This window comes from Macrobrachium rosenbergii, chromosome 3, assembly GCF_040412425.1.
Source record: "Macrobrachium rosenbergii isolate ZJJX-2024 chromosome 3, ASM4041242v1, whole genome shotgun sequence".
In the NCBI taxonomy this organism is placed as follows: domain Eukaryota; kingdom Metazoa; phylum Arthropoda; class Malacostraca; order Decapoda; family Palaemonidae; genus Macrobrachium; species Macrobrachium rosenbergii.
In genome coordinates, this window is record NC_089743.1 from 80,376,045 (window position 1) to 80,397,470 (window position 21,426).

Sequence of the window (21,426 nt, forward strand, 5' to 3'; positions counted from 1 at the left end):
TAAAGCTGATAAATCAAATTATTCCTTAAACTGTGAAATGACTGGGGCTTTTTCCCTTTCGAATAGGTAAAAGGCTCAGCTGCTAGAGGTATCTGTTGGTCTTCCACACCCAATCCCTTGGTCCCAGTTACTACTGTTAGCTCTCTGGAGAAAAAGAGGCCTCTCAATGGCACCTTGGAGGCGGCATGTTAATCTCCCTGTCATCTATATACAGTACATGCTGCATGGTGAGATCCACACTCCTCACTGTGGCTGGTAAGTTTAAATAATTGTTAGGTTGGATCTCTGAAGCACATGTGTATTGAGTGCATGTACAAGCATACACACACACACACACACAAACATATGGATAGTCAAATCGATGCAGAAACACAAACTCAGTTCAAGAAATTACGAGAGAAAGAGAACGTGAATTAAAATGAAATGAGGAGTAATGTAAAAATGGTGTCTGGTCCCCTAAGCCAGAAACAAACAATTTACAAAATAATGGAAAATCTTAAGGGCAAGGAGAGCACTTAAGCAACCATACTTACAACAAACAATGCAATGTGAAAATATCTGGTGCCCTGCTGTGTTCAGACTCCTATAAGCTTCAAAAGCATGAAAAATGTTGGATAAGGGATCAACCTTTTCTAGTGTTAGCTGAAAAAGATACATCTTGGGAAAATAGAGGGTTTATTTGAATGAACAAAGCACTGAATTTGGACCACTGAAACAGATGATACTAAACCAGCTTTAGAGAGATGAAAAATAATCAACAGCAGATGAGATTATTAACATCAAATTAAACGAAGACAAAATATTCGAGCTTATATTATTAAAATATTGATGTAGTGCAAAAGGAAAGGCTTCCCAGACTTACTTCATTATCTGGACCGTGACGTTTATATTGCCATTGACGTTGTCTAGCGTGTCCAAGATGGTAGTTTCCAATGCTGAGGATAAATTTCTGAATCCTTCGGACGACCTGTTTGTGTAGGAATCGTTCCAAGACCGCAAGATATGAAAGGTGGTAGTGTAGAGTCCTGGTAAAAAAAATAACTATCTTCAATACTTGTGTCTGACAATCACAATCCACTTCCGATCTGGAAACAACAATAATCTGAGAAATAACAATCACCTGATGATTTTTTCTCTCCCTCCGCTGACAAACTTTGCAGTTTTCTCCCTGCATCCGCTTTCCATACATCCCACATATCTCCATTTCTTTTAGATAGAGGTACTGCATTCTTTGGTTTAGATCCCGCTCGTTCGTCCTACCTTAATTGGATTCCATCAGCATGTGTTAAATGAAAATATTTGGCTGCCCTTTCTATAAGTCTTTGAATTATGTTGGTAGGAGTAAAAAGTCATAAAGCATAATTACTGATTGAGAATTAAAATTTTTATTATTAATTTATTTGCTGAGTAGGCACTACACCATGTCAACAAAATCTGATCATGTTCAAAGTATGGAAATGTCATAGAAATCTCATGAATAAATAAAGGTACAGTAATCTAATCCATTGATGAAGCACCTTTCCCTCTCAGTTTGTAATTTGGGTGAACTTTTGCCTCATGTCCTCTCACCCTAGCCATAATCTATTCTCATCATCATTAATTAATAGAACTGTTAGAAGTATAAGGGGTTTTAATTGAATGTGTCCATATTTCTCAATCACGCCTACAGATCAAACTTTGACCATTCCTTCATCTTCAACGCATAAGAACTTAATTGTTGTAATGAATTTATTCACACACTACTTTCTATTGTTAGGTCACTGTGGCCAATCATAAATATATTTGTTGTTGCTGCCAAGGTTTGCAACTCCATCATGGCTCTATCTCTTCATTTAACTTTACAACTGAGACTGCACTGAAGGTAAGTGAACACTCATTAAGATCTGCCCTCCTCTCCCTGAGGCATGTACTAAATAAGAGTACAGTACTTACCAAAAGAGCAGTGTACAGCCAAATACTGTACTGTACTCTGTGAAAATACTGTTCAACTTTAGTATTGATATAGTAATATTTAAAATCAAGGATTTCACACATAATGTGCCAAAAAATGAGAATGAAATGTGTTACACTAATTATTTCCAAATCTGAATTTTTCTTCATTAATATTTAAAGCTTTTCAAAAAAAGCAGACAATGACCTTAGTGTCATTATGGATGAAATGAAAAGTAGATCAATTCTGAAAGCATAGAAAAACACATCACGCAAGTGATGAGGAGAAATTTAAATTTTGGATTTCTCACAAATAAGTTCCAGCTCAAGTGCAAGTGTTCTGGCTGAGGCAGACACTGCTCGCTAGTTGCATATTTCAAATCTTGCCTAACCAGTAAGTTAGGATGCTGAAAATAATCTATGAAACAGGAATGGTACATTACAGAGGGAGAGTGACACAGCAGTAGCTTCTAACACTAATTCACACTTGTATAATGTAACAAGCAAAAATGAAGTATCAGCAACAGATCTAATATTAGTAGCCTGAGTATGCTGAAAAGTTATCCGCAAGGTCTCATAGTCCAGGCCGCACAGAACAGTGCAATTTAAAATGACCGATAAGGTTACTGATACACTTGCTAACACATGCATCACGCCCCCAATTTTTAAAATGACATATTTGAAGGATATTTGCAGTTATTTTGTGCAATACACCACAGTATTTCAAAATACAGTATTTTTCGAGAACATAAGTTCAACATTGACATACTGAAGACACAACTTACGGTTGAAAGCATATGGTTTCTTCTGCTCCTGGAAAGATTCTTCCTCATCAACAGAATTCGAGGTGTTCGTCCAATCAGAGCCATTGGTTGTAGGTATCGTCTCGTTAATGTAAACGGACGAAGCCGTTGTGTTCTGGGCATTAATTGCATCAACTGAGGCCTCACTGGTGATAAGCACCTCGCTGCCTTTGTACTTGCCATATCCGACTTCAGATATGTTGGAACTACCTGAAACCTGGAATAATAATAATGTAATAATGAGGCTTTTCAATTCACTGTATCTGTAAAGGCCACTCTACAAATTGTCGTTTAAACCAAGGGTTTTCAAACTTTTCTTTGCTCATGGACCCCTTCTGAGATTCGATTACCCCTGTGGGCCCATTCATGGCCACAGTTAGTTTGAACATGTCATCTGTAATGTTCAATTATCTCAGCTGTGTCACATGAAGACAAAGAGCTGGCCGTAACTAACAAAACGATCGATCATTTCCTTGCGCACATAAGTGAATACTGTAGTAGCAAACAAAACTGTGTGTAAACACAAAATATACAGCTGCGGTGTAAGGTTTTCTTCTTAGTGATAAAGGAATATCAACCCTCCTTACAATAATGAGACTAAAAACTAAATAAAGCTAGGTTCAACAATTCAAGAACTTGGGAAAGAAATGAAATATTTATCTGCCTTCTCTAAGAGCAGTGAAAACTTCCTAACCACATCACTGCTAATCTGAAAATCATGTCTTCCCTGTTTTAATTTATATGAACAAAATGACTTTGAAACTTAATGAAGCTGTCTTGTAATTTCATGGTTCCAAGCCTAACGCAGAATGTTCATCTCTAGCAAGTCGCTGGACCTACTTTCATAAAATTATATAAAGCTAAAATGACAACAGATCTATAGCCTAGTAACCTTTCAATGTTCCTCTGAAAAGAATATTTTCCAAACGTACAAAGAAAAATTGTCTTCTCGCAGTCTCATGCTGACAATACCCAAAGAAAGACGCTAAATCAGCTTATGGCATCCAATATCAATCCAAAATAGCTTAATTTTTTCAAAGGAAAGCAGTAATGTCCTCTTTTAAACATTGATTTACAGATTTTTTCTTGTTACTGCCTTTTCTTACCTCTCATAAATGATGCAATACTGCTCTAGAGTGCAAGTAAGCAACGAAGGCGTTTGTGAGAGGATGCTAAACAAAAGAGCAGGGAGACGAGTACTGCTAGTTTATTGAGGAAGCAGCCCGCTTATAAAGCGGCATGCAGACGTCAGTACAAAGACATACAAAGACATACTGTACAAGTGACCCGAGGTCAATCATTCATTATGCAAAAAATAAGACAGGTACATATAGATAACGTGACAATAAAAATAGTAGATTAAATACAAAGATACTCTGTAACATACACAATAGACAAGGGCAAATATGTATTGGTAATGAATGTACAATTACATAGAAAAAACAGGTCGAATTATCCTGACCTAAGGTCAGGTGAAAGGCACCGCAGAAAACGGGTGGTTCTTCACAGCAAACCCGTTTAGCGGGACTTACAATACTCCCCACCCCATGACGTGGGTAACGTCTGATCACGGCTAGTATCTGCTGGGGCGGCGGAGAGGTCGCGGCCCTTGATCGCCAGGTGGGAGGTGCATTCGACTCCCTGGCGTGTTGCGTGCAAGGGAGTGGTTGGTGACTCCTTGCCCGGGGCCCGCCTTTCCAGGGTGCCTGAACGCTTCCTTGTGAGCGGGGTGTGCGGGTGAGGCGATGTCTCCTGCGGGGGACCCTGGGGAGTGCCATCAACGTCCTCCTCCAGGATTGCGGGTTTGAGGCGGTCTATCGACACCCAGTCGTCCTTCCTGTGGATGGCCACCTGGAAAGCCTTTTGTTTCTCCAGCACGAGGAAAGGCCCTGTGAAGACCTTGTTAAGGTGGGCGGACATCGTTCCTGAGCTTAAGACGGTGGTGGAGGGACAGACCGAGGCATGAAGGGGGAGTCCTGTCGGTATACGTCTGCTGGCAGGGGGGCGAACTTTCTGACCCTGCCGCAGAGCCTCCCAGGTGTTAGGGCTGTCCCGGTCCTGCGTGTTGAGTTCGCCCGGACAACGAGGGACTCCCGAGACTTTTTCTGCTGTGGACAGGTTGCCGTTGGCTCTGGAGTGGTCCTCAACCTGAGGAGGACCCAGGCAGCTGGATACTTCCACCTTTCGGCGATCGAGCCATGAGGACGCCTTCAGGGACCTGTGGAACCTTTCCACTAACCTGTTGGCTGCAGGGTTGTAGGCGGTGGTGCTGTGGTGAGTGGTCCCCAGCAGGCGTGCCAGGGCGGTCCACAGCTCGGACAGGAAAGCTGGACCCGTCTGTAGTTATTTGGTCCGGGACACTGAACCAGCTGATCCAGCTGGAGGAGGGCCTCAGCGCACGCACATGGGAGTCGCCTTGGGCCACCTGGTGGAGTGGTCGACGATTGTCAGAAGGTATATGGCTCCTCCTGATGGGGGAAGAGGACCCACAACATTGACGTGGATGCGCCCAACCCGTGTGTCCAGGAAGTCAACTTTTTTGATGCTGAAGATGCACTCGTCGAACCTGACGATGAGGCCGTTCTCCTGCAGGCACTGCAGGACCTTCCAGATGTGCCGCAGGTGTTCTCTGTGGGACCTGGAAAAAATTAGGATGTCGTCAACGTAGTAGACGCAGAAGTTCAAGTCCCCCAGGATGCTGTCCCTCAGTCTCTGGAAAGTCGCCCCTGCGTTCCTCAGTCCGAAGGTGGAGAAGACGAAGACGTAGGACCCGAAGGGCGTGATGATGGCAGTTTTGGGAATGTCTTCTGGAGCTACTCGATGGGCCGGAGTTCATTTCCCGCGGCCGGCTGATGAAGAGTTAGAGGAATTTATTTCTGGTGATAGAAATTCATTTCTCGCTATAATGTGGTTCTTAGCCACATAAAATAACTTTAATCGTTCGGGCCAGCCCTAGGAGAGCTGTTAATCAGCTCAGTGGTCTGGTAAAACTAAGGTATACTTGGTACCTGAAAATATGACTTTAACAAATCTAATTTTGAAAATATTTTGGCTCCGTGGAAAGAGGCTGTGAGGTCTTGCATATTCAGGAGGGGGTAGTGATCTGGTTCCGTAGCGAGGTTGAGCCGCCTGCAGTCGCTGCAGGGTCTCCAGGAGCCGTCCGGTTTCTGCACCATGTGAAGGGGGGGAGGCGCACGGGCTGGGGGCCTTTCTGCATATGCCCATACGCTCCCTCTCAGTGAAAGCATTCTTGGCCTCCTGGAGGTGCTGAGGGGGAAGCCTCCGGAACTTTGTGTGCGTCGAGGGGCCCCTCGTCTTGATGTGATGATAAATTCCGTGCTTGGCGGGGCTCCCGGGTACCTGACGAAGTTCAGGCTTGAACACCTCAGGGAATTCCTTCAGGAGGGAGGCGTACTGGTGGGGAGCGACGGAACATACTGGCGTGCGGATGTCAGTACAAAGACATACAAAGACATACAAGTGACCCGAGGTCAATCATTCATTATGCAAAAAATTAGACAGGTACATATAGATAACATGAAAATAAAAATAGTAGATTAAATACAAAGATACTCTGTAACATACACAATAGACAAGGGCAAATATGGATTGGTAATAGAATGTACAATTACATAGAAAAACAGGGTTAATTATCCTGACCTAGGTCAGGCGGAATGGCACCGTAAAACGGGAGGTTCTTCACAGAAAACCCATTTAGCGGGGACCTTACACGTTCAAATACTTCTTCATATCCCAAACAATGTTTTTGGAAAAGACATTGTGGAAGTGCATAAGATTTGATACAATGGCAAGGGCATCGTGGAGACGTCCTTCGAGATTATTGGCAAACAAATATTGGGAGTGGACCACACAGTGCAAGCAAAAAACTTCAGGCACAGCATTTTTATAATCAGCAATAATATCTGAATGCCACAGATGTACCATCAGGTGAACATGCCAGTAATGAGTCTTTTTATCCGCCAATTCTTCATGTCCTTCATTGTGTCTTTTTTTTGTGATCTTTGGTGATATGTGATGATGTCTTGTAGGTCAAGACAGAAGATTGCAGGGATGGAGAAATAAGATCCTGAGTCATAGGTTGCTTTATTCTATACAGCAAATTGGTATATACAGGAGGGCTTTGCAAGGTGGGCAACTCATGCTGAGAGAAGCAGGAAGAGTACTGATGTGCATGCGTTTGTAATGGACAATATTCATGAAATATATAGAATGCATATATGTACAGTAATATATACAGTAATCCTCACCTCCCCTCCCCCCTTTTGTGTTCAAAGAGGTATCTTGAACATAGTAAGCAAGTTACATACACTGAACTATCAAGTAATAGTGTGCAAAGCAAAAAACACAGTGAATTTATAGTGTGTATGTATGAAACAAGTTGTGTATGTGGCAACTGTCGGCTTTGTACATTACGTAGGCCTGTTTAATCTTGGAGACCTGCGAGGAGTTTTGGAGGGAATTGACGACTTTTCCATGTCAGGGCTAAGGACCACAGGGGTTAGGGTCGGGAACTTGACCGGGACCAGGCACTGGATATAGGAAGCAACAGTTCTGACATAGCACTCAACCACTTGGAGGCAGATCTCGTACTCGCGTTGATCACGCGCCACCCATGATGATCCTGACCTTGTCCCATTGGTGGGATGTCGGGTCCTGCAGGTGCTGTGTTGGCCCACATTCAGCCTGGGCAGGGGGCAGGCATGGGTGTCATAGTTGCACTGCACCTAAGCAGCTCTGGAAGTGGCCCGGCAGTCACAGTTGTGGGCTTTTTCTTGCCAATCTTCCATGAACGACTGAGGATGGGCAGGCAAACATGTACAAAGAGGGTGACCGTACAGTACCTGGGCAGGAGAGCGACCAGAGTGGTTGGGCATGTTTCATGACTCGAGGAGGCCACGATCAAAGGCCTCACAGTTGATGTTTCCTGCAGGGGCTGTTTTGAGAATCAAATGCTTGACAGCCTTGACGGCGGCAACGGCATGCCCATTTGACTGTGGGTAGTGTGGCGATGAGGTTATTTGGTGTACACCCCAACGCCCTGTGAAGTCGGCAAATTCTTTGCTGGTAAACTGGGGTCCTCCATTGGTGTGTAGGCGCAGGGGAACACCCATCTCTCTGAAATAGCAACAGAAGTGCAGCATGGTCAAGGAGGCAGTGGTGTCGCCCTTGCAAGGGACGACCACAGGCCAGCCGGAGAGGCGGTCGGCGACCAGAAGAATAAACTTCCCACTACCTGGAAGAAGTCTGCCGATACAGACTTCAAGGTCCTCGGCGGGTGGTCGTCACTGTGAAGAGGCTCCTGCTGTTGGCTGAGACGCAGGACTTGGCAGGGCTCGCAGGCAGCGATGGTGTTAGCGATGTCCAAGTCTATCCCAGGCCAGAAGACGGTTTGTCAAGCCCGACGTTTGGTAGTCTGGACACCTCAGTGGCTGTTGTGGAGTTTGGCGAGTGTGTGGCGATGCAGAGCTGCAGGAACCAGTAAAGTATTCTTGCCTTGTAGAGCACGAGGTTGCCATCAGATCTTCCAGTACAGTAGTAAGGAGGTGTGTGGGTCATACTGATCTGTGGGGAACCCAGAAATGATGCAATCATGAAGGCGAACATAGGTGGGGTTGGCCTGTGTTGTTGTCAGCATGTCCTGCAGGGTCTGGTCAGCACAGTCAGTGGCTGGGGCATCCTCGTCCTGGGAAGCTGTTACAGCGTTAATGACGGACCTGACATGTGCTGTTACCTCAGTGCAGCCAGTCATATCCTCAGAGGCGGGGTAGCTAACTGGTGCATGGGAGAGTGCATCTGAGATGCAAAGAGACTTGCTGGCATGCCGCAATGCAGTAAATTGGTACTGCAACATGTGCTCCTTCATTTACTGAAGCCGTGGGTTTTCAACCATGTCCAACATGTAGCTGTTGATGATGGGCACCAGTGGACAATGGTCTGTTTGCAGGGTGAAGGTTGGCAGTCCTTTGAGGTAAAGTGGCACTTTGTGTGAGCCCAAGATACAGCAAGCATCTCCAGCTCAAGTGTTGCATACCTCGTCTTGGCGTCTACGATAAAGCGGGATCCACACTGGACTACTTGGAGATCTCTGGAGCCATGGTCCTGGAGGAGGGCATAGCCTATCCCATAGAGACGAGATTCGTTGGTCTGGAGAATGGTCAGCAGGGTTGGGTCAAAAGACGCAAGAACAGGAGGGCCTGAGAGTGCTTGCTTCACACGTTTGGAGGCCTAGTCATGGTCCGTAGTCGTGTCTGGTGTCCAAACAAAAGAGTGCTTGGGGCTCGTGAGTGGGCAAAGGGGCTGTGTGGTCAGGGCAATATCAAGGGTAAATTCCACCAACTGGTTTACCAACCCCATGAAGGAATGTTGATACATCAGGTTGGACAGTGTGGGTAAGTATTGCACAGCAGCAACTCGTCCTGGATCTGCAGCAATTCTTTCTTCGGAAAGGGTGACGCCACAGAAATTCACTTGGGTCTCTGCCACTGTGAACTTTTCTCTGTTGAGAGTGATGCTGTTTTTGCAGCAGTGGGTGAGCAGTTCTTCGATCCTGTGGTAGTGTCAGTAGGCCATCGTCGAAGATGAGAATGTCACTGATGACCTTGATGCACTTCTTCATGCCTTGGAGAGCCAGGTCGCCACAGTAACAATAGGCATCGCCAGTGGAAGAAAAGCCCATGGGTCCCTGGCAATGCTGGAAGCGTCCGTAGGCCATAATAAAAGTGGTGGGGTGGCTGTCCTCCTCCGCTAGCTCCATCTGCCGGTACCCATGTACTGTACAGCATCCGTGGTGGTGAAGAACTTGGCAGTGAAGTAGACAGCGTGAACAGCAGCTAGATGGAGCAAGGGTGGCTGGTGGGAGATGATTCAGCACCACCATGATGCACACTCCCTTGGCCTTTGGGACGACGACCAGAGGGTGCCACCATTCTGATGGCTCATCTTCAAAAGGCTTAATGATTCCCTGCTGGACCATGGAGCCTAGTTCATTCCTGACAGGTTCGTGGAAAGCGTAGGGGATCTGCCGTGGGGTGTGGATGGCGAACTGCGTCCTCCTCAGTGGAGTTGCTTAAGATCTTCCTTAGACACATGCATGTCTGGAAGGTTTGTAAGAAATATTCTTGGCCTCAGCAGGGGTTGTGTTGGCATGGAGGGGTAGCTTCTTACATCACTTAATGTGGGTGACCTGTAGGATGGGCTGCAGAAAGCCTGGCAGGATGATGGCCAACTCCTTGCAGAGTGCACAGGACAAGAGTGGCATATGTACACCCTTGTGGACTTGGATAGTGGTGAGGCAGAACCACTTGGCCTAGGACAGGGTGGCCTTAAAGGTAACTAAAGCCAGTGTCTTTGACCCATCTGCCGTGAGGGTCACTGACATGGCAGGAGACTGTAGCTCAGTCCTGGGAATGTGAAGAAGTTCCAATGCTGGGGCCCACCACTGATATATCGTATTCTGCATCAGGCAGCATCATAATCTTGGATGTCTCTGTCCCTGTGCGAGGGTGAGGGATATAAGACGGTGAGAGGAGTGTGGAAAGCGGTCTCGACCTTGCGGCTGTGCTGGAGGGTCATAAAAGGGCATGGCTCATCTGCTGCTGGTAGCACTTGCTGTAGAAGTTCACCGGCCACAGTGTCTGCATGGGCCTTGTTGGCAGGGGCACTTTGGGTCCTCTACGCTATGTCCCTTGCAGCTACAGCCCACATGCTGTCGGGAGCTGGCACATTTGCAGAGCCATGCCTTGTGCAGAAAAGGCATGAAGTGTCCCTGTTAGGGTTGGGTGCGAGGTAGCACCCCTGTTGCCAAGTCCTTTGGTTTTTTTGTAGGTAGAGACGGCACACAATTTGGAAGGAGGGGAACATATGGCGGTGGTGGCTGTTTGTGTGGTCTTGTAGGAGCGACGTTTGTTGACCATGGTCGTCAGTGGAGCTGCAGCATCCAGGGCAATGAGCTTCTGGGTGAGCTCCTCATCCCTGACTCCAATGATAATGATCACCTTTAGCTGAGTCTCTTTGCAAGCAGCAGAATGGATAGGACAGATATCGCTTTCCTCTGCTCCGTGCTTCAGTCGGACGTAGAAATCGCTGAAGCTTTCCCCTTCCATCTGTTTGCAGGATAGCATGTCCCTGCGTCGTAGAGCTTCATTCCACAGGTTCTTGATGTGTTCCTGGAGAACATTCAGGACTTTATCCACACTCCAGTCCACTGAGCATAAGTTTGCGTACCCTTTAGGTCTCCAGGCTGAGGCGCATGCGAAGTTGTATTAACTGCTTCCTGGTATGCAATGTCCCTAGGTCCACCATCACGCTGTAGTCATCCCAGTGTCTATGCCATTCCCTAAACACTTGGTATGTGGAGTCAGGACATAAGGGTGGTGGAGTCTGGGCAATGGCCTTCTGTGGGGATGGTGGCTGGGTGGGTGACGGCACTGAGGATTGTGTGGGAAGTTGTTGCGAGTCTGCTGGTGCTGCTTGCTGCAACAGGGCGGTGAAACGTTGGGTTTCCTCCTCTCTTCTTAAGTTGTCCTCTTGGCAGCACAGATCCTCTTCGTGAGATGTTGTTCCTCTTCTCTCCGCTGTTCCTCCTCTCTCCGGCGTGCAGCTAACTAGGCCTGTTGAGATTCCTCCAGGTATTTGATGAGGAGCCTTGACTCCACATTTGGAGCTGTGGGAGGTGGTATAGTCAGGTGTGGTGAGAGGAAAGGCAGGGACTCCAGCATTGTAAAGCCCGGTAGGGTTCTACAGTCTGTTGGTGAGACTAGGTATGAAGGCAACTGGCAGTCCTCAGGGTCTTGATCCTGTTATATATCCCCAGGATCCTCTTGATGTGAGGCAGAAGCCATTATGGATCATTTTCAGCTGTGTCATCCACAGTTTAAAGGAAGAGGAGAAAAGATGAGGGAGAATTTCTACAGTTTTTATTATAATGTTACTGTAAATAATTCAATTGTTTGGTGAACACTGGCAGGGGAGAGTGGGTCTGGGAGGGGGTCCTGGGGGGTGGGCAGTCAGAGGAGTCTGACAACTTGACATCTTGACCATTGACTTGAGACTTGAGTAATGAGTTGGAAGTGTGTGCCGAATGATGAGAGAGGGTGGATGTGCCTCGGACTCTGTAGCTGGGTTGGGTAATGAGGCCCCATTGTGTGGCTGGGGAGGAGCACAAGAGAAACACAACCCACTAGAATCAAAGCACTAACATTACGCCGCACTGGCACTGCACAAACATAGCACAAACACCACACCAACACTGCAAGATCCACAGGCGATCGAAGGGTAATGGTGGCTCGATTCGAATGCTGGATTCCGGTGTTCCCTTATAATGATGGATAGTTTAGTCACTGCACCATGGTGATATGTGATGATGTCTTGTAGAAGACAGAAGATTGCAGGGATGGAGAAATAAGATCCCGAGTCACAGGTTGCTTTATTCCATAAAGCAAATAGGTAAATACAGGAGGGCTCTGCAAGGCGGGCAACTCGTGCTGAGAGAAGCAGGAATAGTACTCATGCACATGTGAAGAGTGCTGACAGCGTGACTCATGCACATGCGTTTGTAACATACAATATTCATGAAACATATAGAATGCATATATGTACAGTAATATATACAGTAATCCACAATCTTCATGTTCTTCATTGTGTCTTTTTTTGTGGGTGGGACATGGTATCTTCAGCGTCATCTTTACCCAGGATGAAGTGTTTATTAACCAAAAAAATTAAACACCGATTTTTAGTGATGAAATGAAAATTTAACTGCATGCAGCCTAAATAAAGTTGGTCCCACAACACTTCCTTGTGCGGAAAAGTTGTGCAGCTCAGGTAATTCCTGATACATTAAGAAGTATAATTTTAATGCATTCATTTCACTTCTTGTATAATGCACTGCTGAGACCAAGAGTATATTAAGATCCATTAGTAGTAATTTTGAACATTCACCTTCCCAAACTATTCCACGAAGTCATTGTCACAGAGCATAATGCTGCTTAAATGGAAGAATATTTCTGATGGCTCACTGATTACCTGATGAGAAAAAGGGATTTTGACAGAGGAAAAATCTATTTCTGAGGAAGGTCCTGGTCACCCGGTGAAATTCCATTACAGCAAGAACTTCGAATAACAATGCTAGATATACCAGAGAAAAGAGTTTTCAGGAAAGCTGGGGTTATTTACTCCTTGTAGTCGAGCGTCTTCTAGGAAGACGTCGCATAAAGAAGGGTGAGTGAAATACCACTACCACGGAAATATACTGAAAGATCTCCCTTATCAAAACCCCGAAAGAGCGTGGTGAGCCGTTGCAGCTCCGACACTAACACCGCCAGGACGGCGACACCAGCGCCACTCATCATTCCATTTTCAGCACGACAACGTTTTTTGTGTGCTCGTCCTCTTTGATTTGATTTTCTACATCTGATGATGGCATCAGCACCTTTTCCATCTCCTAAGTTAAGTACCTGCAAATGCATCCTTTTTTTAATAACCAGACAACAATGACAAGCTGCCGTGGCACTCCTGTTCCAATACACTGCGATAACAGTGACAAACTGCTGAGGCACTCCTGTTTCAATAAATTGTGATCAAAGTGAAAAGCTGCTGAGGCACTCCTCTTTCAATAAACCAGATAACAGTGACATGCAGCTGAGGCACACTTTTTAAAATAAACTATGATAACAAAGACAAGCTGCTGAGGCACTCCAGTTTCCATAAACTGTGATACCAGTGACAACTCATAGCACTAATGTTTCAGTAAAATGCAATACCAGATGCAGATGCATTTTTGTTTCAATACACGGCAATACCTGTGACAGCAGCAGAGGCACTCTGCTTCAATAAACTGCAATACCAGTGACAACTACAGGGGTACTCCTATTACAAAAGATTGCAATACCAGTGGCAGATGCAAATGCACTCCTGTTTCAATAAATTGCAATATCAGTGACAGTTGCAGATACATTTATGTTTCAATAAACTGCAATAACAGCAACAGGTTGCTGATTGATTGATTAATTGATTAATTGTGGGTTGGCCCTCCACTTTCCATAAAGTGCAATAATGGTGACAAGCTGCTGAGGCCCTCCACTTTCCATAAACTGCAATAACAGTGACAAACAGTTAGGGCACTCCTGTTCCCATAAGATGCGATACAAATTACAGCTGATGTTTTGATAAATTGTGATATCAGTGACAAGCTGCAGAGGCACTCCTGTTTCCATAAACTCTGATACCAGTGACAGCTACAGGGGCAGCCCTGTTTCTATAAAATGCAATACCAGTGATAGCTGCAGAGGCACTCCAAGTTTCAATAAACCGTGATACCAATGACAGCTACCTCAATAAACTGTGATGCCAGCAATTGATGCAGCAATCCAGTTTCCATTAACTGTGATGGCAGTAACAACTACAGTGGCATTCCTGTTTCAATAAGCTGAGATACAAGTGACAGCTGCAGGGGCACTCCTGATTCAATAAACTGTGATACCATACACAATCGCAGTGGCACTTCTTTCCAATAAACTGCAATACCAGTGACAGCAGTAGTGGCCCTTCTGCTTCAATAAACTGTGATACCAGTGACAGCTGTAGTGGCACTCCTGTTTCATTAAACTGTGATATCAGTGACAACTGTAGTGTCCCTTTTGTTTCAATAAACGTAATTACAGTGACAAGATGCAGAGGAACTCCTGTTTCAAAAACCTGCAATACCAATACTACAGTGTCAATCCTGTAATAAACTGTGATACCACTGACAGCTGCAGAGGCACTCTAGTTTCAATAAACTGCACTACTATTGAAAGCTGCAGGAGCACTCCTACTTCAATAAATTGCAATACCATTAACAAGCTGCAGAGGCACTCCAGTTTCAATAAACTCCACTACTATTGATAGCTGTAGGAACACTCCTATTTTAATAAACTGCAATACCAGTGACAGCTGCAGGAACACTCATCTTTCAATAAACTGCAATGCCAGTGGCAACTGCAGGAGACTCCCATTCCAATAAAGTGTGATATTGTAAGGACTGGGTTATGAGCGACATACTGGCTGGGTGTTAACTGGTTTATTGGCAGTCACAGATAAAGGCACAGAATCTTGGAAGATGTATTGACGCGAGAGCGTAATGTAGCCGTTTACACAGACAGGTAAAATACATAAAGGTTCAGATATCTGTGTTTGTCGGCAGACAAACAGATGGCGATATCAAGAGACATGATTAACTACGGTGATGAAACATACATCAGTGGAAGGGTCAAAAAGTGACATAAGGCAATTGCATGAGATTCAAGACACATTAATGGATACAATGCAACTGCTAATAAATGTGAAATGGAGAGACCTTTTGAACTGCTTTCACAAACAGAAACATACAGCTGCAGTTTGATACAGAAGATTTTGGAACATTATGAGTAATGCCATTAGAATGCTTGCATGGCAATGCAAGTAGTGGTGATTGTACATACCAAGACAACAATGCTTAGGAGAAACAGACGGAATGATTGTAGAGGTTGAAATCGCGTCTCTGTAGAGAAAGAAAACGACGCCCTGTTTTGTCCTGGGCGACCCGATGATGACGAGACGAACACACTGAACACACAGTGTTTGAAGAGACTGCAGGGCTCTTACTACTGCTTCAAGACGTAACGCCTGATTGTTTGAAGAGACGCAAAGGCTCGGGTTTCCGTTCCCAAAACTGCATTATCGAGTGGAAATTGTCTGCAGGGACACTTGTAGTTGGCTCAAAGGGGCTAGGGCTCAATACCAGTGGTATCTGAAGGGGCACCGCCAGCAGGAGCTGAGGAGGACGGGAGCTGGTTGAAGGGTGACGTCGGATGATCCTTCGTTGGGCTACGAGGGCTGAAGAACGCTTGGCTGATCCTGTAGCCAGCTCGAGACCATTGACAACTGAAGGGATGACGTACTGGTCCTTTAAACTGGTCAGCTACCAGTACGAGCGGGGGCGGTTCAGGTTTCCGGAGGAGGTATCCAGGGCTCAGTGGTGGAGTGGGTCATCTCGAGGTCGGACTAATACTGAGAACTCAGGAACGGCGGGAAACAGCGAGGCACTCCCATTCTTATCAGGCGTGGTCGTCATCTTGGGTCAGGGTCCTTCGATTTCACCAGTGTACTCCAATACCAGAGCGACATACTGGCTGGGTGTTAACTGGCATTGGTTGTTCCTCTGAGATAAACTGAATCTGAAGATGTTACAAGACGCAGATGAACTCCCAATGTAGCTGCCTACACACAGACAGGTAAAACGGATAAAGGTTCAGTGGCATCCTGTTTTGTCGGCAGACAAACAGATGGCAGCTGCAAGACATGATTAACATACGGTGATGAAACATACATCAGTGGAAGGCCACAGGGAAATTCTGCATGGCCAATTGCATGAGATTCAAGACATTAATGGATACAAATGCAATAGCATAATAAATGCAAATGGAGAGATTATGAACTCTTCACAAACAGAAACATACACACAGTTTGATACAGAAGACTCGTTGGAAACATTATGAGCAATGATTAGAATGCCATGGCAATGCAAGTAGTGGCACATACGTTAAGACAACAATGCTTAGGGAGAAACAGACGGAAATATTGACAGTTGAAATCGCGCCCTAGAGAAAGAAAACGAGAGTCCTCCTTTTGTCCTGTCGACCCGATGAGGTGATCGACGAACACACGAACACACACGTGTTTGGAAGAGACAGCGCCGGGCTCTACAATATCAGTGAGCAGCAGGAGCACTCCTATTCCAATAAACTCCAGGCACAGGCACAGGCACTCCTGTTTCAATAAACTGTAATTACAGTGACAGGATGCAGAAGAACTCCTGTTTCAATAACCTACAATACCAATGCTACAGTGGCATTCCTGTTTCAATAAACTGCAATAACAGTGCCAGCTGCAGAGGAACTCTTTCAATAAACTGCAAAAACAGTGAGAAGCTGCAGTGGCATTGCTGTTTCAATAAATTATGATACCAGTGACTGCTACAGAGGCAATCCTGTTCTTATGAACTGCTTCAGTATAGTGCAATACCAGGGACAGCTGCAGGGGCACTCCTTTTTCAATAAACTGCAATGCCATTAACAAGCTGCAGTGGCATCCAGTTTCCATTAACTGGGATACCAATGACAGTTGCACTGGCTCTCCTGCAATACCAATGACAGCAGAGGCAATCCAGTTTCACTAACAGCAATACAAGTGATAACTGCAGGGGCACTCCTGTTTCAGTTTAATAAACTGAACTAGCAGTGGCAGCTGCAGGGCCAATCCTGTTTCAATAATCTATGTTACCAGTAACAGCTACAAAGGCTCTTCCGTTGCAAAAAACTGCATTATCAGTGACAGCTGCAGGGGCACTCATGTTTCAATAAAGTTCAATACCAGTGGTATCTGCAGGGGCACTCCAGTTTCAATGAACTGCAATACCATTGACAGCTGCAGATGCACTCCAGTTTCAATAAGTTGCACTACTACTGAAAGCTGCAGGAACACTTCTGTTTCAATAAATTGCGATACCATTGACAACTGCAGAGGCACTACAGTTCCAATAAACTCCACTACTATTGATAACTGTAGGAGCACTCCTATATTGTAATAAACTGCAATACCAGTGACAGCTGCAGGGGCACCATTCTTTCAATAAACTGCAATACCAGTGACAGCTTCAGGGGCACTCCCATTCCAACAGTGTGATATCTGTGACAGCAGCAGGAGTACTTCTATTTCAATAAACTCCAATACCAGTACAGCTGCACAGGCACTCCTGTTTCAGTAAACTGTAATTACAGTGACAAGATGCAGATGAACTCCTGTTTCAATAAACTACAATACCAATGTTACAGTGGCATTCCTGTTTCAATAAACTGCAATAACAGGGCAGCTGCAAAGGAACTCTTTCAATAAACTGCAATAAAAGTGAGAAGCTGCAGTGGCACTCCTGTTTCAATAAATTGTGATACAGTGACTGCTACAGAGGCAATCCTGCTATTATGAACTGCTTCAATAAAGTGCAATACCAGTGACAGCTGCTGGGGCACTCGTTTCAATAAATTGCAATGCCATTAACAAGCTGCAGTGGCACTCCAGTTTCCATTAACTGGGATACCAATGACAGTTCCACTGGCCCTCCTGCAATACCAGTGACAGCAGAGTCACTCCAGTTTCACTAACGGCAATACAGGTGATAACTGCAGGGGCACTCCTGTTTCAGTTTAATAAAGTGTGATATGAGTGACAGCAGCAGGGGCACTCCTATTCCAATAAACTCCAATACCAGTACAGCTGCACGGGCACTCCTGTTTCAATAAACTGTAATTACAGTGACAAGATGCAGAACTCCTGTTTCAATAACCTACAATACCAATGCTACAGTGGCATTCATGTTTCAATAAACTGCAATAACAGTACCAGCTGCAGAGGAACTCTTTCAATAAACTGCAATAACAGAAAGAAGCTACAGTGGCACTACTGTTTCAATAAATTATGATACCAGTGACTGCTACAGAGGCAATCCTGCTATTATGAACTGCTTCAATTAAGTGCAATACCATTGACAGCTGCAGGGGCACTCCTGTTTCAATAAATTGCAATGCCATTAACAAGCTGCAGTGGCACTTCAGTTTCCATTAACTGGGATATAATGACAGTTGCACTGGCTATGCAATACCAGTGACAGAGAGTCACCCAGTTTCACTAAACTGGCAATACCATAACTGCAGGGGCACTCCTGTTTCAGTTTACTAACCTGAACTACAAGTGACAGCTGCAGGGCCAATTCTGTTTCAATAATCTGTGTTACCAGTAACAGCTGCCAAGTCACCTCTGTTTCAATAAACTGCATTACCAGTGACAGCTGAAGGGGCACTCCTGTTTCAATAAAGTTCAATACCAGTGGTATCTGCAGGGTCACTCCAGTTTCAATAAACTGCGATATTATTGAGAGCTGCAGAGGCACTCCAGTTTCAATAAGCTGCACTACTATTGAAAGCTGCAGGAGTACTTTATTTCAATAAATTGCAATGCCATTAACAAGCTGCAGTGGCACTCCAGTTTCCATTAACTGGAATACCAATGACAGTTGCACTGATTCTCCTGCAATAATAGTAACAGCAGAGTCACTCCTGTTTCACTAAAGTTAATACAAGTGATAACAGCAGGGTACTCCTGTTTCAGGTTATTAAACTGAACTACGAGTATCAGTGACACCTGCAGCGCCAATCCTGTTTCAATAATGCGTTACCAGTAACAGCTGCAAAGGCATTTCTGTTTCGATAAACTGCATTATCAGTAACAGCTGAAGGGGCACCCATGTTTCAATATAGTTCAATACCAGTGACATCTGCAGGGGCACCCCAGTTTCAACAAACTGCGATACCATTGACAGCTGCAGAGGCACTCCAGTTGCAATAAACTGCACTCTTATTCAAAGCTGCAGCGGCACTCCTATTTCAATAAATTGCAGTGCCATCAACAAGCTGTAGTGGCACTCCAGTTTCCATTAACTGGGATACCAAAACAGCTGCACTGGCAATCCTGCAATAAAAATACAGCAAGTTAACTTAGCTCTTAAAGGCAATACAAGTTATAACTGCAGGCACTCTGCTTCAGTTTTCAGAACCATCAGTGACAGCTGCAGAGCCAATCCTGTTTCAATAACCTGTGTTACCAGTAACAGCTGCGGGGGCACTTCTGTTTCAATAAACTGTAATATCAGTGACAGCTGTGGGGGCACTCCTGTTTCAATAAACTGTGACACCAGTGACAGCTGCGGGGTCACTCCTGTTTCAATAAACTGCATTACCAGTGACAGCTACAGGGGCACCCCTGTTTCGAAAATCTGAAAGCTGTAGATAAAAACATGATAAACTCTAAATTGATAGCTGTACGAGCACTTGGTATTTCAATAAACTGCAATACCAGTGACAGCTGCAGAGGCACTCCTCTTTCAATAAACTGCAATAACAGTGACAGCTGCAGTGGCACTGCCATTCCAATAAAGTGTGATATCATTGACAGCAGCAGGAGCACTCCTATTTCAATAAACTACAATACCAGTACAGCTGCAGGGGCACTCCTGTTAAATAAACTGCAATACCATTGGAAGCTTCAGGGCCTTCCCTATTTCAATAAACAGCAATACCAGTGACAGGTGCAGGGGCACCCCTGTTAAATAAACTGCAATATCATTAGAAGCTTCAGGGGCACTAAACAATAAACAATACCAGTGACAGCTGGTCAGTTGTCAAAAAATGTAATGCCAGTAACAGCTGCAAGGGCACTCTTTGTTTAATAAACTGCGATACCACTGACAGCTACTGAGGCGCTTCCGTTTAAATAAACCATTACAAGCTGTTGCTGCACTCTTCTCAGTGTCAAGCTGTTAATGCAATCATATTTCAATATAATGTGACTAGCTGCTGATGCAATCATGTTTAAATACAAAAATGACAACATGTTCATGCACTCCTACTTCAATATAAAAACGACACAATGGTGACTCACCCCTGTTTAAGTAAAATCCGATAAATAAGTCGAGCTGCTGATGCACTTGTTGAAAAAACCGCAGTATAAATGTTAAGTGTCCGATGCACTCCTATGCCAATAATTTGCGATAAACAGACGTTGCTTACTATTCTATACGATCCTAGAGACACGCCTTTCATACTGGAACATTTAATTATTAAAGCAACAGATACTTTAAATAAACCATGAATAAGTTTTTAAAGACACTAAGATGTTCCAAAATTGGTCAATCTGGCCATCTAATAAAACTTACTTCTTTCTTTACCTTCATTTGAGCGAGGCAGCTTGCATGTTTTTACATAAAAAAGGTAATTACATGCATTTCACTATCAGGATCTTATTTACACGGTGATTCCATTGTATGCATCTCTAATTAATGCAACCTACACATCAATGCATTGCAGATTTAACATTACATGATAAGCCAACAATGTTTTCTGCTTTTTACAAATTACCATTCTCTGAAAAATATCAAAATGTAGATAAAAATATGATAATATCTAAAGTGAGCAGCAGAGGTAGCCATTTGGTTTTCAGATTTCAAAGTCAGATAAAACTGCAATATATATATATATATATATTATATATATATATATATATATATATATATATATATATATATATATATATATATATACAAAGTATATATATGTATATATATTGCATATGCAATATTTCGATTAAAGACAGTACTAATGCAAAACGTTCGTCACCAAATGGGCAGAAGCCGTATCTGGTTTGGGGTCCAAACAGCCATGCTACATTGTCAATGCCTGGGCACAAACGCTTTTCTGGACTCATGTTTTTCATTTTTAGCTTTCAGTAAAGAAAACTATTGAGATGGCTTTGCCTGTCCGTCCGCACTTTTTTCTGTCCGCATTTTTCTGTCCGCCCTCAGATCCTAAAAACTACTGAGGCTAGACGGCTGCAAATTGGTATCTTGATCATCCACCCTTCAATCATTAAACATGCCAAATTGCAGCCCTCTAGCCTCAGTAGTTTTTATCTTATTTAAGGTTAAAGTTAGCCATGATCGCACGTCTGGCACCGCTATAGATGCCAACAACACGTGTGCCACCACCGGGCCGTGGTTGAAAGTTTCACTGGCTACGGCTGAGAATTTCATGGGGCGAGGCTGAGAGTTTCA

The 21,426-nt window shown here is 44.5% G+C and overlaps 1 protein-coding gene across 1 annotated transcript in view; it reads right to left on the bottom strand.

Annotated features, from left to right (window-relative positions):
• Window positions 1-21,426, bottom strand: part of LOC136851612 (latrophilin-like protein 1) — an 86,774-nt gene that overhangs the window by 64,120 nt on the left and 1,228 nt on the right. Inside the window, exons 2-3 of the mRNA XM_067125980.1 lie at window positions 2,715-2,949; window positions 863-1,025 (exon numbers count right to left, since the gene is read on the bottom strand). Coding sequence (XP_066982081.1) covers window positions 863-1,025; window positions 2,715-2,949 — 398 coding nt within the window. The remainder of the gene's footprint in view (window positions 1-862; window positions 1,026-2,714; window positions 2,950-21,426) is intronic.